The following is a 21576-nucleotide window of genomic DNA, read 5'->3' as shown; positions in this document are numbered from 1 at the left end:
GTATTGCAGACGCAATTTAACAAGGGACAACTAAAGAGGAATCACTGGGTCTGATTTCCTTGTAATGCTCCTGTCATGCTCCTTATTATGATCCTTCTCCTTACAGCCCAGGATGCTGCTGGCTTTCATCAGCTGCAGAGCACACTCTTTGTTCATGCATGGCTACTGTCACCCAGGATCTCTAAGAGCTTTTCAGCAGAGCAATTCCCCAGCCAGTCAGCTCCTGTTTGAGGGACACAGTCCTGCTGCCTGTGTCTCTGTTCAATTACACAACATGCCTGTTGGTACACTCTTCCAGCCTGTCTAGATTGTTCTGGACTGCAACCCTTACTTCAAGTGTATAAACTGCAAACCCAGACTGGAGTCATTCACAGATTTTAGTGATGTGCATGATCAAGAGCTGAACACGGAAATGTGAAGACATTAAACAGATTTCAGGACAGACACCTGTGATATTATTATCTGGAGGCCAGTAGTATTACCCACTAACTACTACTTCCCAAGCTCAAACATCTAACCAGTTTTTCACACACAGAATCACATATCAAAGAATTACTGAATATGCTGATTCGGGAGGAATCAAATCAGATCATTGAGTCCAACTCGTGGCCTTGCACAGGACATTCCCAAGAATCACTCCACATGCCCAACAACATTGTCCCAATGTTTCTTGAACTCTCTCAGACCTGGTGCTGTAACCACTTCTCTGGGGGAGCCGGTGCCACTGCCCAGCCATCCTCTAGGTGAAGAAATTTCTCCCAATATAACCTAAACCTCCTGTGACAACTTCAGGCCATTCCCTTGGGTTCTGTCACAGCTCACTACAGAGAGATTATCAGTGCCTGCCCCTCTTCCCCTCATGAGGAAGTGGTTAACTGCAATGAGGTCTCCCCTCAGTCTTTTCTTTGGTCTGAACAGACCAAGTGACCTCATTCTTCATACAGCTTCCTTCAAGGACCTTCACTGTTTTTGTCACCCTCATCTAGTAGTTTTTCATTCATCAGACTTTACCATCCCAGCCTGGATGCAGTGATGCCATGGGAGACCACAGCAAAAGCTTTGCTAAGAATCAAGGCAGATAACGACCTCCATTCTCCCATCATTCATAGATCTTATCATTTCATCACAGAAAATAATTAGGTTGATGGACCCTCTTACTTAATGTGCCCAGAAACAGCTTCAAGAGACTTTATCCCACTTAGAACAATGTAGTTTATATCTTTCAAACTGGGGACTATTGTGCTGTTCTGTTTCTTTCCTTAACTAATTTAAGAGCCATATCACAGGGAGAGAACGTACTCATTTTCCAGCCAAGGTAAAAGGAAAGCTGTAAATGTTTTATGTGTGATCATATAAGTAAATTTGTGATAAACTTGTAGTAAAAATATTTTGCTAAGGAGACTCCCCACCACTGCCTTATAACTTCTAAGCCAGTTCCTCTGATAATTTCACAGAATCCATGTTTGTTGGTATTGCAGGGTATCTTCTCTTGGTGTGTCATGCAGACCTTTAATATGATCTTGCTCAGCTTTAGTTTTACCATCTGCATTTAGAAGACCAAATGCTTGATTTTGGCCAGCAGACATTGCAAGTGAAGGAATTCACTCAGAGCACTGGACAGCAGGGTTCAGCCATTTAATCCCCTCCCACACTGCACATATCTAGAATGTAGGCTTAAAGTAACTCAAGTTGCTTTCTGGAGCACTTTGGGAATATTTAAAACTGTCTCATGAAGTACCAGAGCTTACCAACAGGTCTACAGTCCCAGGTAGGTTGCTAATTTAACTGCTCTGTAATGAGTGAGAACTCCCTGTACAAGCCAAGACTGGTACAATAAACATGCACTTGACCTCTCCAATATTTTGGTTTGCATGGTATCCAAAGAAAAATCAACAGTCTTTTGATTTACATAGCTACTACTGTCAAGCATACTTAACTTTTAAACAATTTTGAAAAAGACATGTGATTGAGCTCAGCTTCTTCAAACTTCCATGGATCTTTCCTCTAAATGTGTTTTTCTCTCAAAGGGCAAACTGATAAAAAAAACCACAAGACTTCTAATCAATAAGAACAATATACAAATTTATGCCATTCCAGTACTCAAAATTGCATATAAACCCATGGGACAGTTATCAGGTTCAAAAGAGTTCACTTAACTAAGATTAGAATGATTTAACGATTTCCCTGTTTTCTGCAAGTATAAAACAGTAACCTGAAGAGGGAAGGGGCAGAGAGAGAGGAGAGGGAGAGAGTGAGAGAGAGATAAGAGAGAGAGAGAGAGAGAGAGAGAAGGACTTCAACAAAAAATCCAAAGGCTTTAAGAGTTGCAAAACAGTGCACCTGACATAGAAAGAAAGCCCCACATGTTAATTGAGGGACAACCGAAGTCAGGTACTGAAGTCAGCTGTTTGGGCTGACAGAAAGCAGAAGAGCATTAAAGACAAGAAAACATGAATCATAATTTCAGGGTTAGAAGTAGAGCAGCCTAGGAAAAACTCAGCATTATTTAAAATGAAATCTGCCAATTAGTCAAAGTAATTTGGATCATTTGGTTTTGACGATGTGTGAGTTATGTTTCACCGTTGGGGAAACACCAAGAATTTCTTTGCTCGTGTCTTAATGCTGAACTGGCAGCCCCTAGGTTGTTTAGAAAGTCTCTTTCACTTTGATAAAAATTTAGAGCACTAGAAGAGGCTTTTCCCTGACACAGACTAGTATCAGAAGCACCTCGACAGTAATGTAACCCATACTGCTGTTTTTTACATTCACCAATGCTTCCTAAGTGCTTCAGATATTAGACCAACATTTTTTAATCAAATGCACAGACTCTTGCACTGACAGAAGTGGAGTCTGTGTAGGTAGTGAGCAATAAAATGCTGTACAAATAACTTCAAATCCTTTTAAATATAAAAGAGCACACACAGCACTAAAAGCTGCTATTCCATGGCAGTAGTCAGTCACTACACACGAGCTGTGGTGTACAAACCTATAGGGCTGCTGGCAATTCCACAGCTTGATAAATCTGTCAGTGAATCTACCATGCAAAGGACGACACTAGCCATTAGAAACATAAACTGCTACTGGCAAAATCAAAGAACCATGTATGTGACATGTCTCTGGTCAGGAAAAACGCAGGGAGCCGTCTAAAGTAAGCTCAGTCAAGCCTTTTTCACTGCACTCAACTGGAACTCTAGTTTATCCAAAAGCCAACTAATATTCCTTCTGTTGATGCAGAATTTTGGTGGCACATAATTAAAGAGCTCAAAGAAAATACTAGTACCACAGAATAATGCACCATTTCAGTGTGCTCAATTTCTACTGTAGTGAGTAGTTTGATACAAACCTTCAAAAAGCTGTTGCAAAACACAAACATTTGTTTTCTAAGAAGAATAAAATGCTTTAGATTACTTCTAACATGAATTCTACTCTCACCAACATTTGATTACATAGGTTAGACAATATCAGAAAGTTGCAGCAAAGAAGCAAAAGTCCAACAACCATACACAGAAAAAAATCCCCTGTTCTCTCCTCATGTTTTCTGAACAACTTTCAGAATCAGAGTAGCTGCAATGGCCAGTTACCAAACACAGGACATCCAGCTGGTGTTTTTTGACAGCAATCCACAAAACAGCCAGGTCAGAAGTGATCACTGGATTTCCACAGCACACAAAAAGTGTTTCCCTTATTCAGTTAACACCATGTTTGCTAGCCCATGAATTTGTTGATTAATTTATAATGATCACCATCACTGAAAACACTGTAGCTGTTGCAAGGTGTAATGTGGGTAATTTTTCTGATGAGCTTCACTTTTGTCTAGCTGTTCTTTTTCCAGTGTCCTCTGAAAAAATGTCCAGAGTTCATTTCTGTATGAAAGCCCTGGTGAACATATTATACCACCTCCAGATGGCAAACTGCTTCACAGACTATCAGCCCACTCCGCTACCCCAGTAAATTTTGCTGCTAAAACCTAAAATTCATATACGCGATACTTAACAAAAGCTATGTGGAGAAGTGACATTTGGTAAAAGTTGCTCAACACATCTTTTTGTCTTGTACATTACTCTGGAATGACAGCTTTTTTATGGCAGCTCTTCTTATTGAACGGGGAAAGTTCTTGCAAGGTAAAGTACTACCTCAGCACTTAATTAAACAATACATGAACAGATTTTCAATTATCAGCAATTTTTACTGCTGACACATCTGAATGTGTGCCTTGATTGGACCACCTCATCTGTTTGGCACTCCAGAGGCAGAACATGGATTTTCACTTTATAGATTCATAAGAAATACCTCATTTTTCAAATAACTGCTTTTTTTCGTCTTTCCTAAAATCTCCTTTTATCCACGCATAAAACTAAGGAGTTTTAAGACCTATCATCTCAATGGGAAAACAAGCATATGATCTTGCCCTCAAAAAGACTGTCATAATAAGATGTTTCTGCAATAAAGCCAGTTGATCTGTTTTGTGGGATTTTTCTTTGTTTGGGCGTCTTTTGTTGGGGTTTTTTGCTTGTTTGTGTTTTTGTTTGTTTTGTTTGGGTTATTGTTTTGGGGGTTTTTTCGAGCCAGCAAAAAAGAGTTGCTTGGAGGGCTGTTGTTCTCCCAGAGAAGTAGTTCTCACTGCCACTGTATGAAACCTTGTGTCACTTCTTTTCTCTTCACGAAGTGGGAATTTTCTCAGTGGTTTACAAGTTAGACTACACTTGCTTACTGACAAAGCTTTCAAGGGCTTATGCTTCTCAGCAACATGAAAAGTTATGAACAGGACAACAAATTCAAATCAAAGCCATTCAGTCAAAGAATACCTCTCACCTTCCTTCATAAAATTTATCTGGTATGTTACAAAACACAGTCAGAAAACAGTATTTCTGGTCTCTGAAAAGCTGTCAATTCTTATTTAAGTTCAAAATTAGAGCAAGAGTTGACATTAAAAAAAAAATTAAAGTTTAGATTTACCAAATATATTACTGAGGTACAAATGCTTTAGCATAAATATGTACTTGCTTAAGATGTCCCTCTCCTCCAAAGAGTTTCCTATGGGAAGATGCCTTCTCCAATACAGAAGCTGGGATACTCTACCTAAACTGACTTTCATCTACAGCCCACAGCTGACACTTAACAAATATTTGATTTTTACCTTCTGAAGTTAGTATAAATCAATTTCTGGTAAAATGTTTTAATTTGAAAGGCCCCAAAAGCCACTTCCAAGTATTTGGAAAGAAAGCACTTCTGGAAGAAAGATAACATTTTATGGAGGTAGGAACTTCCCATTTCATGCTTCAGAGAAAAATTTTGACAGCTTTTTTAATGTGGAAGAAATAATCACTGGTGATTATGGAAACAAGTCTGCTGTGAAGATGACAAAGAATCACAGAATAGCTGAGGCTGGAAATGGAAGGGACCACTGGAGGCAGTCATCCTGTCCAACTTCCTTGCTCAAGCTGGACTACCCAGAGCAGGTTGATCAGCACAATGTCCGGATGAGTAATTCCAACATGGGAGATTCCAAAATGTCCCTGGGCAACTTGTGCCAAAATGCAGTCCCTCTGTCTGTTTCCTGATGTTCAGAAGGAAGCTCCTATGCCCCAGTTTGTGCTCACTGCCTCTAATCCTCAATCCCACAACCAGAGTTGTCATAACAGAAGGGAACACAGCTACTACTTTTTCCTTTAAATTTCAGCCGTTTTGCCACTTTTTCAACAGCATGCAACCCACAAACGAGGATGCAAGAACATCATATATTGTCCACTTGATTTTGGGCAAGAATATATTGAGGCCAAAGAAAATTATATTATAAAATCATACTGCTGCCTGACTATTTGGAGAACAAGGAAGAAAATCCATTAATTCTTTTTTTTTCCCAATGTGCATTTGCAACCTTCTGAGTTGCAACATCAACATATACAAAGGCATTTTTTTCCTCAGTAGGAGGTAGTACACCAGAGGAAAAGAAATGTACAGTAAAAGAACAGTTAGCTCCCCAACTACACACGTTCAGACAATCAAAAGCCATAAATTTAGAAAACATGCTCAATTTAAAATCTAACTTGGAAAAGTTCAATGCAAGAACTAGAAATGACTATGCCTTAACTCTTTCTTCCTCCTAAAAAAGGCACAATTTGGGAGAAACTTGTGAGTAAAAGTTCTAAATCCACCATTTTAACAATGCAGAATCAATTACTTCTGGCATGTACGTGACAAGAAATAGGAACAGCTACAAACCTTGAACAACAATAGTTCATTAGAACCTGAAAACCTTTTAAAAGCCTTCCACTGCTTCCAATGCTTCCTTTTTTCAGCTTGCTGTTTTCTGTGAAGTTTAAGTAAGAGCAGCACAGTTACCAAGTAGAAGATGCTACATAACTGACTACAAAACAAACTGAATGTAATGCCAAAGCTGTAATTATTGTAAACACAGAATTTACGTACTTATCCAAATGCTCTTACAGCAGAGCAATAAAGCCCATGGCACAATTTATTCATATTAAGGAAATTCACTACCATACTGTTCACTATCTGTGCTCTCATCTGAAAAAGCTGTAATACAATACAGTGATCAAAACTGAGGACTATCTACTGGAAATAAGCAAATTAAGTTCCTTGTACAAAAATGCTTCTCTTCCAAAAAATCAACTATATATATTGATGGACTCTTGCATCAAAGATTCTGTTTCTCGTGAACTTAAAAGTCTGATTAACTTCAAAGAGAAAACCTGAAGATACCATATGCTGAAAGATGACAAAAGATTAAGTTTCAGCAGTGCTCAAAGAAGGAAGTCGAGTGCTATTTATTGCACATATTGATTGCTAGCTCAGATTGTCAAAACTTTGTTGTGAGGTGATGGTGTAGTGTGCTTTTATGCTTTGTAATAGTTTTGGTTTTGTATCCCCTTATTTTCCCCAAATGGTGTACCCCTTTCTGTACCCCCTCCCTCTACCTGTGTAATCATTCTCCTGTGTTGAGATCATCCCCAAATCCCCGCCCTGGCTCTCTGTCAGTCACTCAACATCCCATCCCCTCTATCCAGAACTTTCGGTCAAAGTCGTTGAGTGATTAGTCCGAGGCCAGGGGTCAGCCTTGCCCAAGTATTATTTTATACGCTATCCCAAATGTCCATCCCTAAGGTTCCATCCCTGAACGGTCTTTATTGGCCAACAAATGTATCTGCCTTTGGTTTCCTCCCCCACCTTTAAATGTAATCTTGAGATTCCTTTTGTTGTACTCTGAGCAAGGCGTATCACTGAGGTGTGGGGCTCCTGAGGAGCTCCGAATAAGCCTTGGATCGGCTCCCTGCTGAGAGTCTTTTATCCTCTACCGATGTCTCCAGTGTCTCCTCTGATGCAAAGGCACTAGCCCAGCTGCCCTCAGTACCCTCGGGGCACCAGAGAGAGTCTCCCCCTCGCTGTCTGCCAACCCGGGGCTGGCTGGGGTTCACTGGGAGGCACCCAGAGAGATGGAGACAAGGTGACATGTAAGCAACAGAGACCCGGCCATCACTATTTATTACTAGGCAAAATGAGGAAAGAATTTAAAGATGTTTTAAGTACAATGTGAATTTTGCTTACAGTCAGGACAGTATTTTACCCTGCAAATGATGATATTTGATACAGAAATGAACACAGGGAATCCAACTGTACAATCTTTCCAGAATTAATATGCTTTCTGAATCACTCCCCACATGAAAAAACTGCACACTTAATGAAGCTAATTATCAAGGTACAGGGATGAGCACTTGTTTTTGTAACGGGTTATTTGCTTAGTGTTCAGTGCAGCATACCTATGCTAGACAAAGTCTACTACCTGAAGCTAGGGCAACAGTTTACCATATTCATTAGGAGGCTACAAAGGCGATGCCAGAGCAAGGCTTAAAAGGTTGGGACAGAGTAAGCTGGTAACAGCAACATGCTTACAGAATATTTTAGTTCCATATTAATATACTTCTCTCCTTCCCCAGCTTTCAGTGACTGAGGTGTGAAGATTATAGGAGAGCTGAATTTGTAAAGGAGGCAGATGCAGAGCAGCAAGAATCAAAGGTTATGCACAAAGCCAGCAGACAGCACACTGGCATGGAGCAAGAATGATCGGGACATGAAGAGATCATAAACAGGCCAGTATGTTTTAACTTAGAGAAGAGGTAACTAAAGGACACAACACTTAAATCTAAAAACGTGAAGTCATAGGTTTACATAATAGTATGAAAGCCAGTGATCAGACAAGGAAGAGTATCTCTGCAGACTACAGCAAAGATACGATGAAAGAAAAGGCAAAAGGTCAAGGGGCATAATGTAAGGTAAGGAGGGCAATTTTGCAAAACTTCTAAAAGAAGTTACCCAGAATGAGCTTTCACACAGGAAAAACTGGAAAAAGCACTAAGTGTATCTCACATGAAACAGATATCATAGAAGTACATTGTTCAATATTACATAACAAATATCACAGTAATTTTTGGGATAATCACAAATCAGAATATTTAACCTGCCATTTCCTAATGTACAGAAGATGTTTTAAAACTTGAGACTTTACAGGGACAAGAAGCTGCACATGTTGCTCACAGGAGAAAAACAGCAGTAGAAAAACTTCAGGTAGCTGCCCGAATACTGAGGAGCTGAACTGTGATCATCAAACACTATTTTCTAACTCAGAATGGAGAACCAGGAAAGTTATCCTCTTTTCATGGCCATAGCTGAAATTAAACCACACAACACAAGTTTTTTGAGTGCTCTTGGAAGCTCATCCTTTAAGCACACATGGTTCAGTATCACACATAATTGCTTTAACTGTTCATTTTTCCTTCTCTCTTAACCCCAAATGTCCAACAATTCTTTGCTTCTATGACTAGATCTGCTATACCATTGTACAGAAATATCAAAACATCCATTTCTCTCACTACAGCAGTTTTAAAAATTTATTTCACTCATCCTCCTTTGTACCTGAGGCATACTGCCAAATAATACAAGACTGACAACATTAAGTTAAATGTCTAGCCAATAATCTAGACCAACTAGCATGCTAATGACAATGTATATCTCACCAAAGAGTTTTTTTTAAATTGAAAGTGTTAATGCTAACCAGAGACACTTCAGCTTCCTCATCCATCAGAAGACTCATATATTCACTTGTTTCTTAAGTTGGCTAGCAAGCAGATGCTATGTATCAGAAAGCTTGTAACTCCAGTCTAAGCTTATTTGGAAAACATGAAGGACATGGCTGGCACATGAAATACAGCAACTCTCTAGGGCAAATCCTTCTGCCTTTTCTCTTCCCACCAGCTCAACTGCAGATGCAAGATATAAATACTGCCTCCAGCATTTGGACTACTGCAAAAGCCCATACCAGCTTAGTCCATTCTTCTTTTGTGACACTACCTCAATGACAAGTCCATGTATTTACAGGAACATTTTCAGAACATAGTTTACTTAGCCCCTGAAAAACGGACTTCAAGAACAGGGAGACTGTCCTAGGTGTACTACTACCAGTTAGCAGTATTACTAACTACTAGTAACTAGTAGTAGTAGCAATACTACTAGTAGTCAGTTATATTCAGATTTTTCCTCAATTGCATTGCTCAAATCTTACTAAATTAAGATTAATTTAGCTGTAAATTAAGAAATTTACAGTTATTTACCCTGCAATGTAATTACCACATGGCTTTTGTTCCCTGATTAGAACACAAACACAGCAGACATGAGGCATACTTTTTGGTACTACTAATTTCAAGGAAGCAACAAGTTGATTTAGCTAGTGGACAGAACCCAGAACTTCTCAAGCAGGTGCAAAAACACAATCTTGAATTGGAATACAGTAAACAGCTGGAAGCACTCCTTAAAAAAACCCGCTAGATTTGTGGGGGTTTTGTAAGATCTTCCAAACTCCATCCCACTCTAGTGCAATTGCAGCTTTATGCACTGGCTTAACAGCAAGATTTTCTATTAAGATATCTCTTAGGAATGACATGGAAAAAAGGCAATCCCAGCAGAGGAATGTGGAGTGAACACATTCCCAGAAAGCAGAGGATGGAGATATCAGGAGATTCGCAAAGTCATCTTGAAGAAACAGTGATGGGTTACTATAAAACCTTCCCAATTATTCATAGCAATTAAAAATCAAGGTTGTTGACCCAGTAACTTACCATTTCACAGAGGGAAAAGCATTTAAGTAACTTCATAAGTAAAAGCAGGGAGAAGGCCAAAATAATACCTTCAAGGAGATGAAAGGAGGAGCAAGAAGACAAAATCATTATTGAAATCAGAGGGAGTTACTCTGTGCAACCTTTGTTCCCATTGCCAGGGCACAGCCTCCACATTTCCAGAATATCCTCAGGACATGCTCTATTCAGGAGCAAGCAGAGCAGAGTGCTAGTAAAGTAAATGTGGAAGACACGACCCAGCCAGTTCCACAGACAGACAAATATGTTTGATTAAGTGTGGCCAGAATTGTTCAACCAAGGGGTGTTTATCCTTATCTGTTTAACATGGTTCTGCAATTAATGGACAAGGCAGGCCTTCAGAGTTTCAAAGCAATCCATTTCAAAGCAATCCTCATTTCCTAGTCTATTAAATCAGCAACAGGCACAACCTGGGGTCAAATAGAAGAAAAATATACAACAAAATGATGACAGTATTTTACAATAGCAAGTGAGGAGCAAATAAAGTGACTGATGAAATTCAGTGCCAGTAACTACAAAGGAGTCCACGCAAGGAGAAAGCTCATTCCAGCTACACTTGCGGACAAAAACCTTCCTTTTGCCTTCTCCCCTTCTGTAGTCCCCTTAAGAACCTGTAAATACTTAGAGAACACTGATTAAATAGATGGTTGTGGGGAAAAGCAAGAAGACAGCACACAGACCTGGACTGCTCAGCTTTTAAATTGCCTAAATGAGTACAATACTGCCAAAAAGAACATTGATGAAGAACACTCACTGTGCCTCAAAAGAAGTCCAGCCCACTGAACACAATACGCCAGGTAGAAACTTCCCCCTCTGGAAGTTCTGACCAGGACTTCTTGAAGCTTGGTAATATGGTGGGACAGGTACAATCAGCTTGTATTTGTCAGATACTGGCTTAGGACTAGCCAGTCCTAAGCCAGTCCTAAGTCCCCCCCCTTCAGACTTCTAAGTCCAGCTGTAGACAGCTTCCAGGTTTTGGAAGTCTTCAGTACTTTGTGTACTTAAGTATGGTGGTGGTATCAGTAAAGCTGCAAGACAGAACTGGGCACTATCAAGACTGACAGCAGTCCTTTTCAGGAGACATTGTGTGGTTACTGGGGACAGGCAGTTGATCACAGCCCTAGTAGTTCCTACAAGACTAGTAAGTGCCCAAACAGGGCAAAAGAACATTCCTGACGCCAGCTCAGATAAAATCTATATGAAACTTTCTCCTCACTCTAAAAGCAGTCTGCTTCATTACAGCTTTTCTTTTCTGCACCATCTGTTTGCAGCACTTTGCTGCCTCTCCAAGCACAACAAGAATGTAAGTAAAAGGATTCTGCACCATGAAGAAAAAAGCATGTCATGTTGTTTCCTGGTTCAGAAGCCCAATACCAACCCTCTGATTTTCCTGGAACATGACCAAGCATGAGCTGTCAATTTCTAGCAGTATACAAGCACTTAGGAAAGGCTAAATTTCTTTAGATAGCTCAACACTTAGCACGTGACAGACCCTTCTGGACTCAGGTACCTGGGGAATGAAATCAGAGGGAAGAATAGCAGATAACATTAGAGCTACAGAAGTCAAAAGATAAGAATTTCTGAAGGAAATTATGTTTTTGTTTCTCTTCTTCCTCAAGACGCCCAGAGGTGATGGATGGTAAGACAAGTTGGAACACTGGGAAACAGTATTAGGAATGAGGCTCTGAGTATCAAGGAAATCAACAAAGGTATGTGTGGCCAAGACTTAACAGTGGGAAAAATGGAACTGGAGAGAGCTCCTGCCAGACACAAGCTCAACCTGTCTAAAACTAGAAGATTTCTACTTCTTCTAATAGCGGGATGTTATAACATCTTCAAAATATCCTTTCAAGATAGCCCAGCACAGAGCAGCAATTGAAGTAAGTGCTCTCAATACAATCTCTCAGAAAATTGAAAGCCTTGCTTAATGCTCCTAATAGACCTAGGTCCAGATCTTCTTTCAAGAGACACTTTGAGAGAGAAAAGCACAATTCAGATGATATAATTCAAGTACCAGTAGTTTGCCTCAATAAACCATTTAATTTAATGTTATTTCTCCTAGAATCAGATGACTAAGCTATGCTCTGGATTTCTAGACACAGATCCTCACTTGTCTAACTGCCAATGTGCCTACATTATTTTCATAACAGAAGCAACACCTTATTGTGGGAAACTCGCTAAGTTTTTACAGGAAACTGTTTCAAAAAATGTCAACCATACTAAAAAGCTTATGAGAACAAGTAAGTTGAAAATAACCATGATGCAAAAATGTTTTTAATGAACAGTTCATCTAGGGGAGGAAATGCAGTCAAACACTTAGCTCCATATGACAGGGTTAATACATTTCTGTGAAATGATAACATGTTTCTGGGTGATAACGGCAATTCAGGTTTTCTGCTTTTCACTTGATATGAAAGAAAAGCTGTCTAATATTCATTATATGTCTTGTACATGGTTTACATTGTATTTGCTTGTTCATATCAAGTACCAGACAAAAAGCAACAACCCTGCACTATTACTGTAAAGGGGGAAAGTACTGGGGCTGCGTGAGCATACCATATAGCAGAGTCAGGTAAAAACTACATTCAGTAGACGAGGCTGGCATTTACCAGCCTGCAAGCGTATGCTTTGCAATATTATTGGGGTCAGGCAGGAAGGATCAGTACCTCAGAGTGAGAGGTCTCTAGCTTCAGTCCCCTGATTTGTGAGGACTACTCAAAATTGCGGTTACAGAGTGCATAAGCTATTTATTTTGATTCAAGAACAATCTGAATCATGTAAATGAAGGTAAAGTTCAAAGAAATATCTGCACATTGAGGCCTTCGTGTGTGTCAAATTTTTCAGTCACTTTACACTACTGTAAAACTGTATTCAACGGAAAAAATACTTTTCTTCCTGAAAAAACAAGTTTACTCTCTTTTTCTCTTCCTCCCAAGTTCCCAGGTATATATACCTTCATCGCTGATGCTATCTCTATCATTATTTCCACATGGTGAATTTTTTACAGAAAATTTTAAAAATCAATGCCATCACTATTTATTTACTTTTACAAAGCACTCACTTGTGTTTACTGTGTATATCCTAAAGAGTATCAAAATGGATTGCAGTAGGTACAATGGATGATAAAAGGAGGAAACAAATACCACCTGAAAGTTACTACACAGGCAGAAAAAAAGTGGTTGCAATCTCTTTGCTTTCTTTTCTTGATTACATGTTAGAGCAACACTACCAATGAGGGAAACACTTCCAGATTTCCTACATACTGTAGGTATGTATCTGTAAGAACATCCAGTGAACCTGGACAGGTCGTTTATCTCAGTTAACATCTACTTCTAGTGTTAAATTGTAGCAGTACATTCATTCATTTCAGGAGTACAGTGGTCAGAAGCCAGGTGGTAATGTGCAGCTACTTCTGCTATTCCTAGATGAACCTTAAGAATACATGAGGCTATTATCCTAGAAACACAGTTTTTGGGATATTCCTTATATTGAATCTACATAGCTAATAAAAGGGTAGATGCCTGATTCAGAGCTTTGTAACATGAAGTAGAGAAAACATACATGCACAAGCCAAATGCTTTATGAACTCTGAAAAGACCAAGGCTGTCCTTATCTCCCTGAAGCACCCAATGCTAACCTAACACTCAAAAAACTACCACAAACCAAACCAGCTCTTGCACATGTCTTGATTTCACCTTCTTCCTTTGTTTTGTCCCAAAGATCCACAGTATCACACACAGATATCACACTGAAAAGAAACACTGAAGCACTTCTCACAATAGATTCAGATGGTGTTCTTTAAAGAGACTGCACATCATCACGGTGAAAGATTCATAGAGGGACACTCTACCTATGAGCTCCTGAAAAAGCCCCATACCTACTCATTCCAGTGAAAAACGGATCCCTTCAAATACAAATCAAAAAATTTTCTTCAAACAATACAGATGTCTTTGATCACTTTGGAAAGGCTAGAAATGGGCATGTTTTCACCACAATACAAAATACTAGATGGGTCAGCTACAGCAACACCAGCTGATGCTTTCAAATACCAGTTTTTTCTTGGTATGCAAACCAAGTGCTACTTGGAAAGGAGCACTTCCTTACAAGCACTAGGACAGAAGTCATTTCCCTTTTCTCCTTACTCATAAATCCATGAACTCTTCCAGAAACATGGTTTGACTGCTGAGTAAAGTTTATTACTCTCTATTCCTGTCAACAACCTTGCTGACCTCTGTCCTTACATGAAAATATGTTATTGAAGCTCCATCCATTCTTGTGATGGATGTGACTGCTTTCTAAAGTTTACTCTGAACATCACAGCCACTGACATTTTACCAGAAGATGGGTATTAGATAGACATAATACATCTTTGCAAAAACATGATCAAAAATCTAGGTACCAGATTTACAAAGACAACAGAAGTGCAGAAATTTCAATAAAATGGCAAAGCAGCAGGTCAGTCATAAGTAGATTTTACTGAAAATCACAGATTAGTCTGAACATTACTGTTTCCATTCCATTTATATAGCTGGATTATTTCTGCAGCTTTGTTAATTCTGCAGTTGCTTTCTCTCTGATGGGGGGAAGGGGGAACCAACACAGACACACACAAAAAACCCCTAAACAAAACAAACAAACAAAACCCCACACATAAACACACTACTACAAAGCCCCCACAATTTTCTGAAAGCTTCCAAGGTTAAGTTGAAAACCTGAAATCCCCAAAGAGCTAAGCAAAAGACATGATACACAAATCTATCTACATCAAAAGTTCTGGTTTAGCATTTCAATTGGAATTTCATTATTTTATTTTTTTAATAATTCTAGAACCTTTCCCCAATGGCAAACTCACAAGTAAAAAGAGCATCTTTATTTCTGACAAGCAAGTAATGTAGTAAGATTCATAGCCTTTATCTAGCTCCTTCTGTATATTTATACTTCTTTCTTCAATATAATGGCTGCAATGCAGTTCGCTTTCAATTTTAAATCCAAGGTATAGGATGTGAAACCCAGAAAATCCTGCCTTTAGGGTCAACTAAACTACCCTTTTCAGCTGTAGAACTTTTCTAGGCAGCAAACTCTCTACGTCATAAGCAATCACAAACCAGAAAATACAACATGATGAATTCACTCTACTTCCCTGCATTAGCTTTTTCACCCAATTCACCATACAACTCATCTTGCTCCAGCACACCCTATGAAAGAAGTTGTGCTTCCTTCCTCAAGCAACTGTCTTGGAGCTGTGACAAAGTCATGACATCAAAATCTTTTGTGTAGTCAAAAGTCAGATAACACACACATGCAGGCAGTGCTTGTCAGCACTGGTTACTTATGTGTATAATTAGAGAATTTCTTCAGACCACCTTGTGTGGCAAGGTTTTGGTGGCCAGCTACAGGGATAACCTCTGTCAGCAGATGTCAGAAGCTTCCTCTATGTACAAGAGCCAGTGCAGCCAGCTCCAAAACAGAACCACCAGTGGCCAAGGCCAAGCCCATCGGTGATGGTGACTTCATCTCTAAGAGAGCATACTTAAGAAGGGGAAAAACTGCTGCACAACAGCAGCAAAGTAGACCTCAAGGTCAGTGAAAATTCTGCTCCAGGCACTGGAGCAAAAATTCTTCTGCTGAAGACTATGATGAGGCAAGCTATCCCTCTGCAGCCCACTGAGATCCATGGTGCAGCAGGGATCACCTGCAGCCCACAGAGGACTCTACACCTTAGCAGGTGCCTGAAGGAGGCTGTAACCATGCTGGAAGACATTCTAGGGCAGTTCATGAAGAACTGCAGCCCATGGGAAGGACTCATACTAGAGAAGTTGGAGGCACCTCACGCTGCAGCAGGGAAAGAAGGTGAGGAGGGAGGAGTAGCAGAGACAAGTGTGATAAACTGACCACAGCCCCCATCCCTCATTTCCTGAGCCACTCAGATGGAAGAGAAGAGAAATATGGAGCTGAAGCTGAACCTGGGAAGAAGGGAGGGGTGGGTGAAAGATGTTTTAAGGTTTGTTTTTATTTCTCATTATCCTTCTCTGGCTTTTCATTGGCAGTTAATTAAATGAACTTCTCCAAACCAAGTCTGGTTTGCTGTGACTATACCTGCTGAACCTTCTGTCATACTTTTTCTTCACCATCCAGATGAGGAAGGTGAGTGATTAGAGTGGCTTTGGTGGGCACCTTGTGTTCAGTCAAACTTATCTCATCACAACATAACCTCCTTTCTCCACTGAATTTTACTTTAGTTTTCATATTGTCTTATATGTTCTGCACAAATGAACTATACTCTAGAATTTGCTTGATGTCTCCTAATTCAGTAACATGCTACAGAGGCAATGTGAATTTAGTATTTCCTTCTCTGTAGTTGCCAATTCTCAGCTTGTGACATCCTCTTTGACTTAGTAAGGTAAAGCATCTCATTCCTGGGTGATCTCGCCTGGCTAGTTATCACCCATTCTCACTCTATTCCATCAGGACTTCCCACAACCCCATCACACTCTTACCTTTCTCAAGTAAACAAGACCCAGCTCTCCCAAACACTCCTACTACCATAGCTCCTTGTGCTCCAACTGATACTCATGGTAACATCTGAAAGCAAAAGCAGCAACACAGATGCATGTCAGCCAATACCTGTGACATATCCACATAGCTCAGCAGTTTTCAGTTGTTTGTCTAGCAGCTTAGCAGCCAAAATACCCCTCTGACATGAAAACTTTGAGAAGGAGGATAAGTTACTGCAGTTATATCCAGGTCATTTTAAGAGACTGTCTTCTTTTGGTATTTTTATACAACTGAACAAACCACCACTGTTGCTCTTAATAAAAGCATACCTCTGTCCAGTCCAGAACACAGGGCTCCCACATTTACACAAAAAGTATATACACAGATTTAAAGACACATATATAGTCCAGTTTTCTTTTAAGCATATTTCAGCTGCAGACAAGATCTCAGTAAGTAGCATACAGAACTGGAAGAGAAGTTTCAAAGTAGCTGGGTCATCCAGTCCCAACAGCCAATCATTAGCTATACTACTCCATACTGTAGACAAGTTTCACAAAAAACCCCTGTAGTTTCCAATGCATTCAACACACATAATTCTAGGAAACCATAGAGCCAGTTTCAGCAAACTTTTTTTTATACCTTACATAATGCACTGAGGCAATTAGAAGCAGAGGACTGTGGCCACTGCCAAGTGGCAGATATTTTTAAGAGATACAGAGATGACTGTTTATATATATGAGGTATCTAAGTTTGTGTGTCTGTCTGTGAGCATTTCCACATGCATGTGCTGTTTGTCTCTAGAAGCAAACAAACTCAAAGTATGCATGTCAAAAGAAAGAAGGTTAGAACTTAAGACACTGGATTTAATATCAGTCATCACCAGTTTTGAACTCTCAAGACTTCTTTAAGATCACCAGTATGTTAATAAAAGTAATAGCAAGTGGAAAAATAGAGAATAGTCAACATAAATATATATGTAAAGGAGACTTCAAATGAGTAACAACCTTGTGACTTGAGGTATATCAGTTTTTTGTTTCAGCACACTACACTTTTCAATTTCAACAGCTTCTGTGTTATCTTCAAAACAAAGATTTCTAATAGCCTCTCTATAGTACTGAAGTGGACTTCTGGAAGAATTTCTCTTGCTCTTCTCTTTACAAATACAGCTTTCGGAGTACAGTAGCACATGACTGTTAAACATCAGCATAAAGAGTGAAATCAACACAGACCAGTAGATCAGACATTAACTCACAATACTTGATTTGCAAAGCTGAAGCATGACTATTTGTGGTTGATGGTGAGAATTATGTCTACACTTCTGAAGGCAATAGAGCAAATCTGCTCCTCAAACCTGCCTCCATCTGCTCTGTTTCACAACGCTTTCTGGAAAGCAACATCTGCAGTGCCTGGGTGAGTAAATTTAGAATTTAAGCGCTCACTGCTCACGTTTTTCCAAAACAAAATATGCTATAACCAGAGCAAATCTCCGCAAGTTCAGATTTAACTAGAGATCAGACTGCCACATTTCTTTGTAATATATACAACAACCAAAGTCTACTTCCCCCTCTTTCGTAAGTAATAAATTCGTAACAACAGCAGCTTGCTCCATGTGCAAAAGTGTTTCTTGGTAACACCGTAAAAAGAAAGTTCTAAGCCCAGTTTTGCAGTGAGGATAAAATCCTCACAAGAAATCCAAGCAGTTGAAGCAAGACAGCATTTTGTTTCCGGTGCTGAGAATCACTTTCATGTCCCAGAAATGTATCTCCCAGGACACAATTCTTCACCCTCAGCCTGCTGGCTGTACTTTTCATTGAGCACACTGGGCAGCCCTAGAGAACAGGTAACCACAAGTCCTGGTCTTCCCTCCCTTAAGACTTTGTGATAGCTCTCCCATTTTGATGTCACTGCTCCAATGATAACGTAAAAAGCTTCAGCGGTCACAAAAATGCTGAAGGTAATAATCTGCAAGAGATGCAATTCAGACCACGAAAGATTTTTCACTGCACTTTGAAATTTGTTTCTTCAGCAACAGTCTTGAAAAAGACAAGCTTAATCTGCCTGGGAGGTAGCAAAAGCAAGGAAAATGCTGGACAGCCATAAGGATGATCCAGGACGTTCCAGCATGACTCCTCAAATGAGCTGAGGGGTGCACAAGGTTTTTAAACACAAGGAGCAGCAAACCCAAGACAGCAAGGCAAAGGCTAAAAGCACAATCATTTTATAGGAAATCACCTCTTCAATTCATCACATGGACTGACTGCAAGGAAGAGGCTGATACCCACACTCCAAACAGGTACCACATAGGCCCCAACATGGCTGAAAATTTATTTTCATACACAGCTGTTAGGAACTTGAAATTTCAAGCATCTATAAGTTGGTGGTCTACATAAGAGAACACACAAGTGTATTTGTTAGCCACAATTCTCCAGATGCACTGTGTCTACAACCCAAGAACAATGGGGTTATCAGACCAAAATAGTAGTTTTGATGAGTTACCCTGCTTCTCAAAACAGAACAAAGTCTCCCAGAATAAGCATTTCAAAGTACCTTTTATGTCTGAAAAAAAACATACTTGCACCTTTGGATATACTGATTGAGTTAGCACAGCATAACTTTCTAGCACAGGTAATCCCTAAGCAGTGCAAAGACACTGCACAACAAATATCAAAGCATGTCAGTATGCAGATATTCAACAGTCATACCAACCATACTAACCAGTATTATTCTCACCTACTGCTCTCTATAGCAATCATAAGATCTTTCATGGTTATGCTAGACCTCTTAAAGAGGTGCAATAAACCTTAGACAACATTTCTTTTTCAAATTGTGTAAATTTCAGATCTTTAGAAGATCAAAATTAAAACCACTCCCGGTGGCAATCATCCAGGTATCTCTTTTCTGGACAACCAACCCTATTTTGAAAATCCATAGAGACATAAAAGGCCATAACTAGATATGGTGCCTTGAAAACGAAGCCAGCAGAAAATGGAGAAACAAAAAGGTGCAGAAGAACTAAGTTATTAGAAACAGCTTCCTCTCTATGGCATCAGTCATAGATTTTTTTTCAAGCTGATAATGCAGCATCCAAAAATACCTGGTAGGAAACTAAAACTTGACATCATGCAGAAACGTAATGCTACAAATGAAACAAATGACACTACTCTTTGTTTTAAAATGGTTTAAAACCACTTTTGCCCCAACCTGGCTGAAGACTCGGTAACTCCAGAACAATGGCATCCTCCTTTTGCTTCACTGCCCAACCTGCTACACATCCTCCACACAGCCCATAAACAAGAGATACAGATGATGCTTCAGATAATTCACAGTAAACAAGTCCATAACAATATGCACAACTCACTTGCTTTGAAAATTCTGTTTTACCACATAGATGTTTTAAGAGTGATCCTCAAAAGAAATCAGTTGTTACATGAACATCAGAAATAATGAAAATCTGCATTGTGGAATTTTGTTATGTACTTTTATGTTTTCTCCTGCAGTAACACAATTTGCCTCCAAATCCTTACAATTCCCATTCCCTGCAATTCCTTTGGTTTCCCAAGCTCTCATGATCTTCCTTTTTTTCCTGTGTCCTTTAAGAGAGACCATACACTGCAGCTGTTTGGAAGTAAAATACTAACTGCCCAACAGCTACCTGTGTCCATAGATCAATAAGTCAGACAAAACAGCAGCAAATCCCTTCAAGCCGTTTGCTTGAGAGAGCAGACTAATTTATCTGGTACTTAACCAGTGAATTACTAGAAGTTTTTTTAGAACACTAAAAAGCCTCCCTCAAGTTTGAAGCTATTTACAGAGAAACAGGACTAAGGGAACAGTATGACAGCTTTACTTAAGAATGCCCATTTCACTTTTGCATGGGAAGGCAGCCTGAGGAGGTAATACACCATGGTTTTTCAGTCTTTTCCTACTTTTTCTTGTGTTCATATTTTATATTATTGACTAAATTCTCGTCTGTACCATTCTCCCCTAAAATACTATAGAAAATGTATACACTAGGAAAGTTATCATATTACAAACACCGGTTTGGTAAAGACTAACAAAAAAGGATAAGAATACATCAGTGAATATATTTTTATATTTTTTACATACCCTCCAAGCTTGTAAAAAAATCCCTCTCATTGCTGAACACATCTCTCAATTAATTTATCTGGCACTTCCTGAGAATGTACCAAGTATGACAGGAAAGAGAGGACCCAACATCCCCTACACTTCTGGGACTGAAAAATAAACAATAAAGTGCATATTTTTGTCTGTCAGATGAAAACAGACTGTTTGTACATAAACCAGCAAGTAAGTTAGGAAGAAGGGATGAGGCAGAAGTGTAGCTCTGATTTAAATACAAAGAGCTACTGATGCTTTACCCAGAAGCATTTATACATTGAATACCCATAACAAAAGGTACTTTTGGGTGTGTGGGGAGGAAGTGTGTGAAAAAATTAAGGTTGAAAAAAAAGCAGTCTCACAAGACTGAGGTGACACTTGTGTGCTGAAGCAAACTGAGTTCTCACCATCATTTCTGATCGTGTGCAACTAAACCAGTCCCAAATTGCTGCTCTTTCTCTACTTGCAATGCCTGAAGCAGGCATCCCCAAGCTAAAGATAACATGCTCACTACACAGTAACAGCAAGTTTTTCAGGCTGCAAGAGACTGCTGGATACTCCGATAATGCAATCCCCCTGCCCAGACCACACCAATTTAGAGCAGTGCCTTGTTGGCTAAGCTGTGAATCTCTCCAAAGTTGTAAGGTCCATAAGGTCCGCAGTTCTCCGCCTCAGAGGGAAGAAGGATTCTAAATTATCTGCCAAATATTTAGATATTTCTGCCTGAGCCCTAATCCCAGTGACTCGCCTTACCAGCATGCAAAAATCTGGCACTATCTTTTCTTCATCTGCCGTA

At 39.6% G+C, this 21576-nt stretch overlaps 1 protein-coding gene across 3 annotated transcripts in view; it reads right to left on the bottom strand.

Moving 5' to 3' along the window:
• Positions 1-21576, bottom strand: part of RNF38 (ring finger protein 38) — a 107339-nt gene that overhangs the window by 75958 nt on the left and 9805 nt on the right. The window contains exon 2 of one of the 3 annotated variants that reach the window (XM_039724082.1): positions 16664-16748. The exons of the other annotated variants lie outside the window; for them this stretch is intronic. Coding sequence (XP_039580016.1) covers positions 16664-16712 — 49 coding nt within the window. The 5' untranslated portion in view covers positions 16713-16748. The remainder of the gene's footprint in view (positions 1-16663; positions 16749-21576) is intronic. 3 annotated transcript variants of the gene reach the window in all.

The sequence above is a fragment of the Passer montanus genome, unplaced genomic scaffold, assembly GCF_014805655.1.
Source record: "Passer montanus isolate IOZ18808 unplaced genomic scaffold, ASM1480565v1 scaffold52, whole genome shotgun sequence".
NCBI lineage: Eukaryota > Metazoa > Chordata > Aves > Passeriformes > Passeridae > Passer > Passer montanus.
Note: the sequence above shows the minus strand (reverse complement) of the source record. Positions and strands in the feature narration are given on the sequence as shown.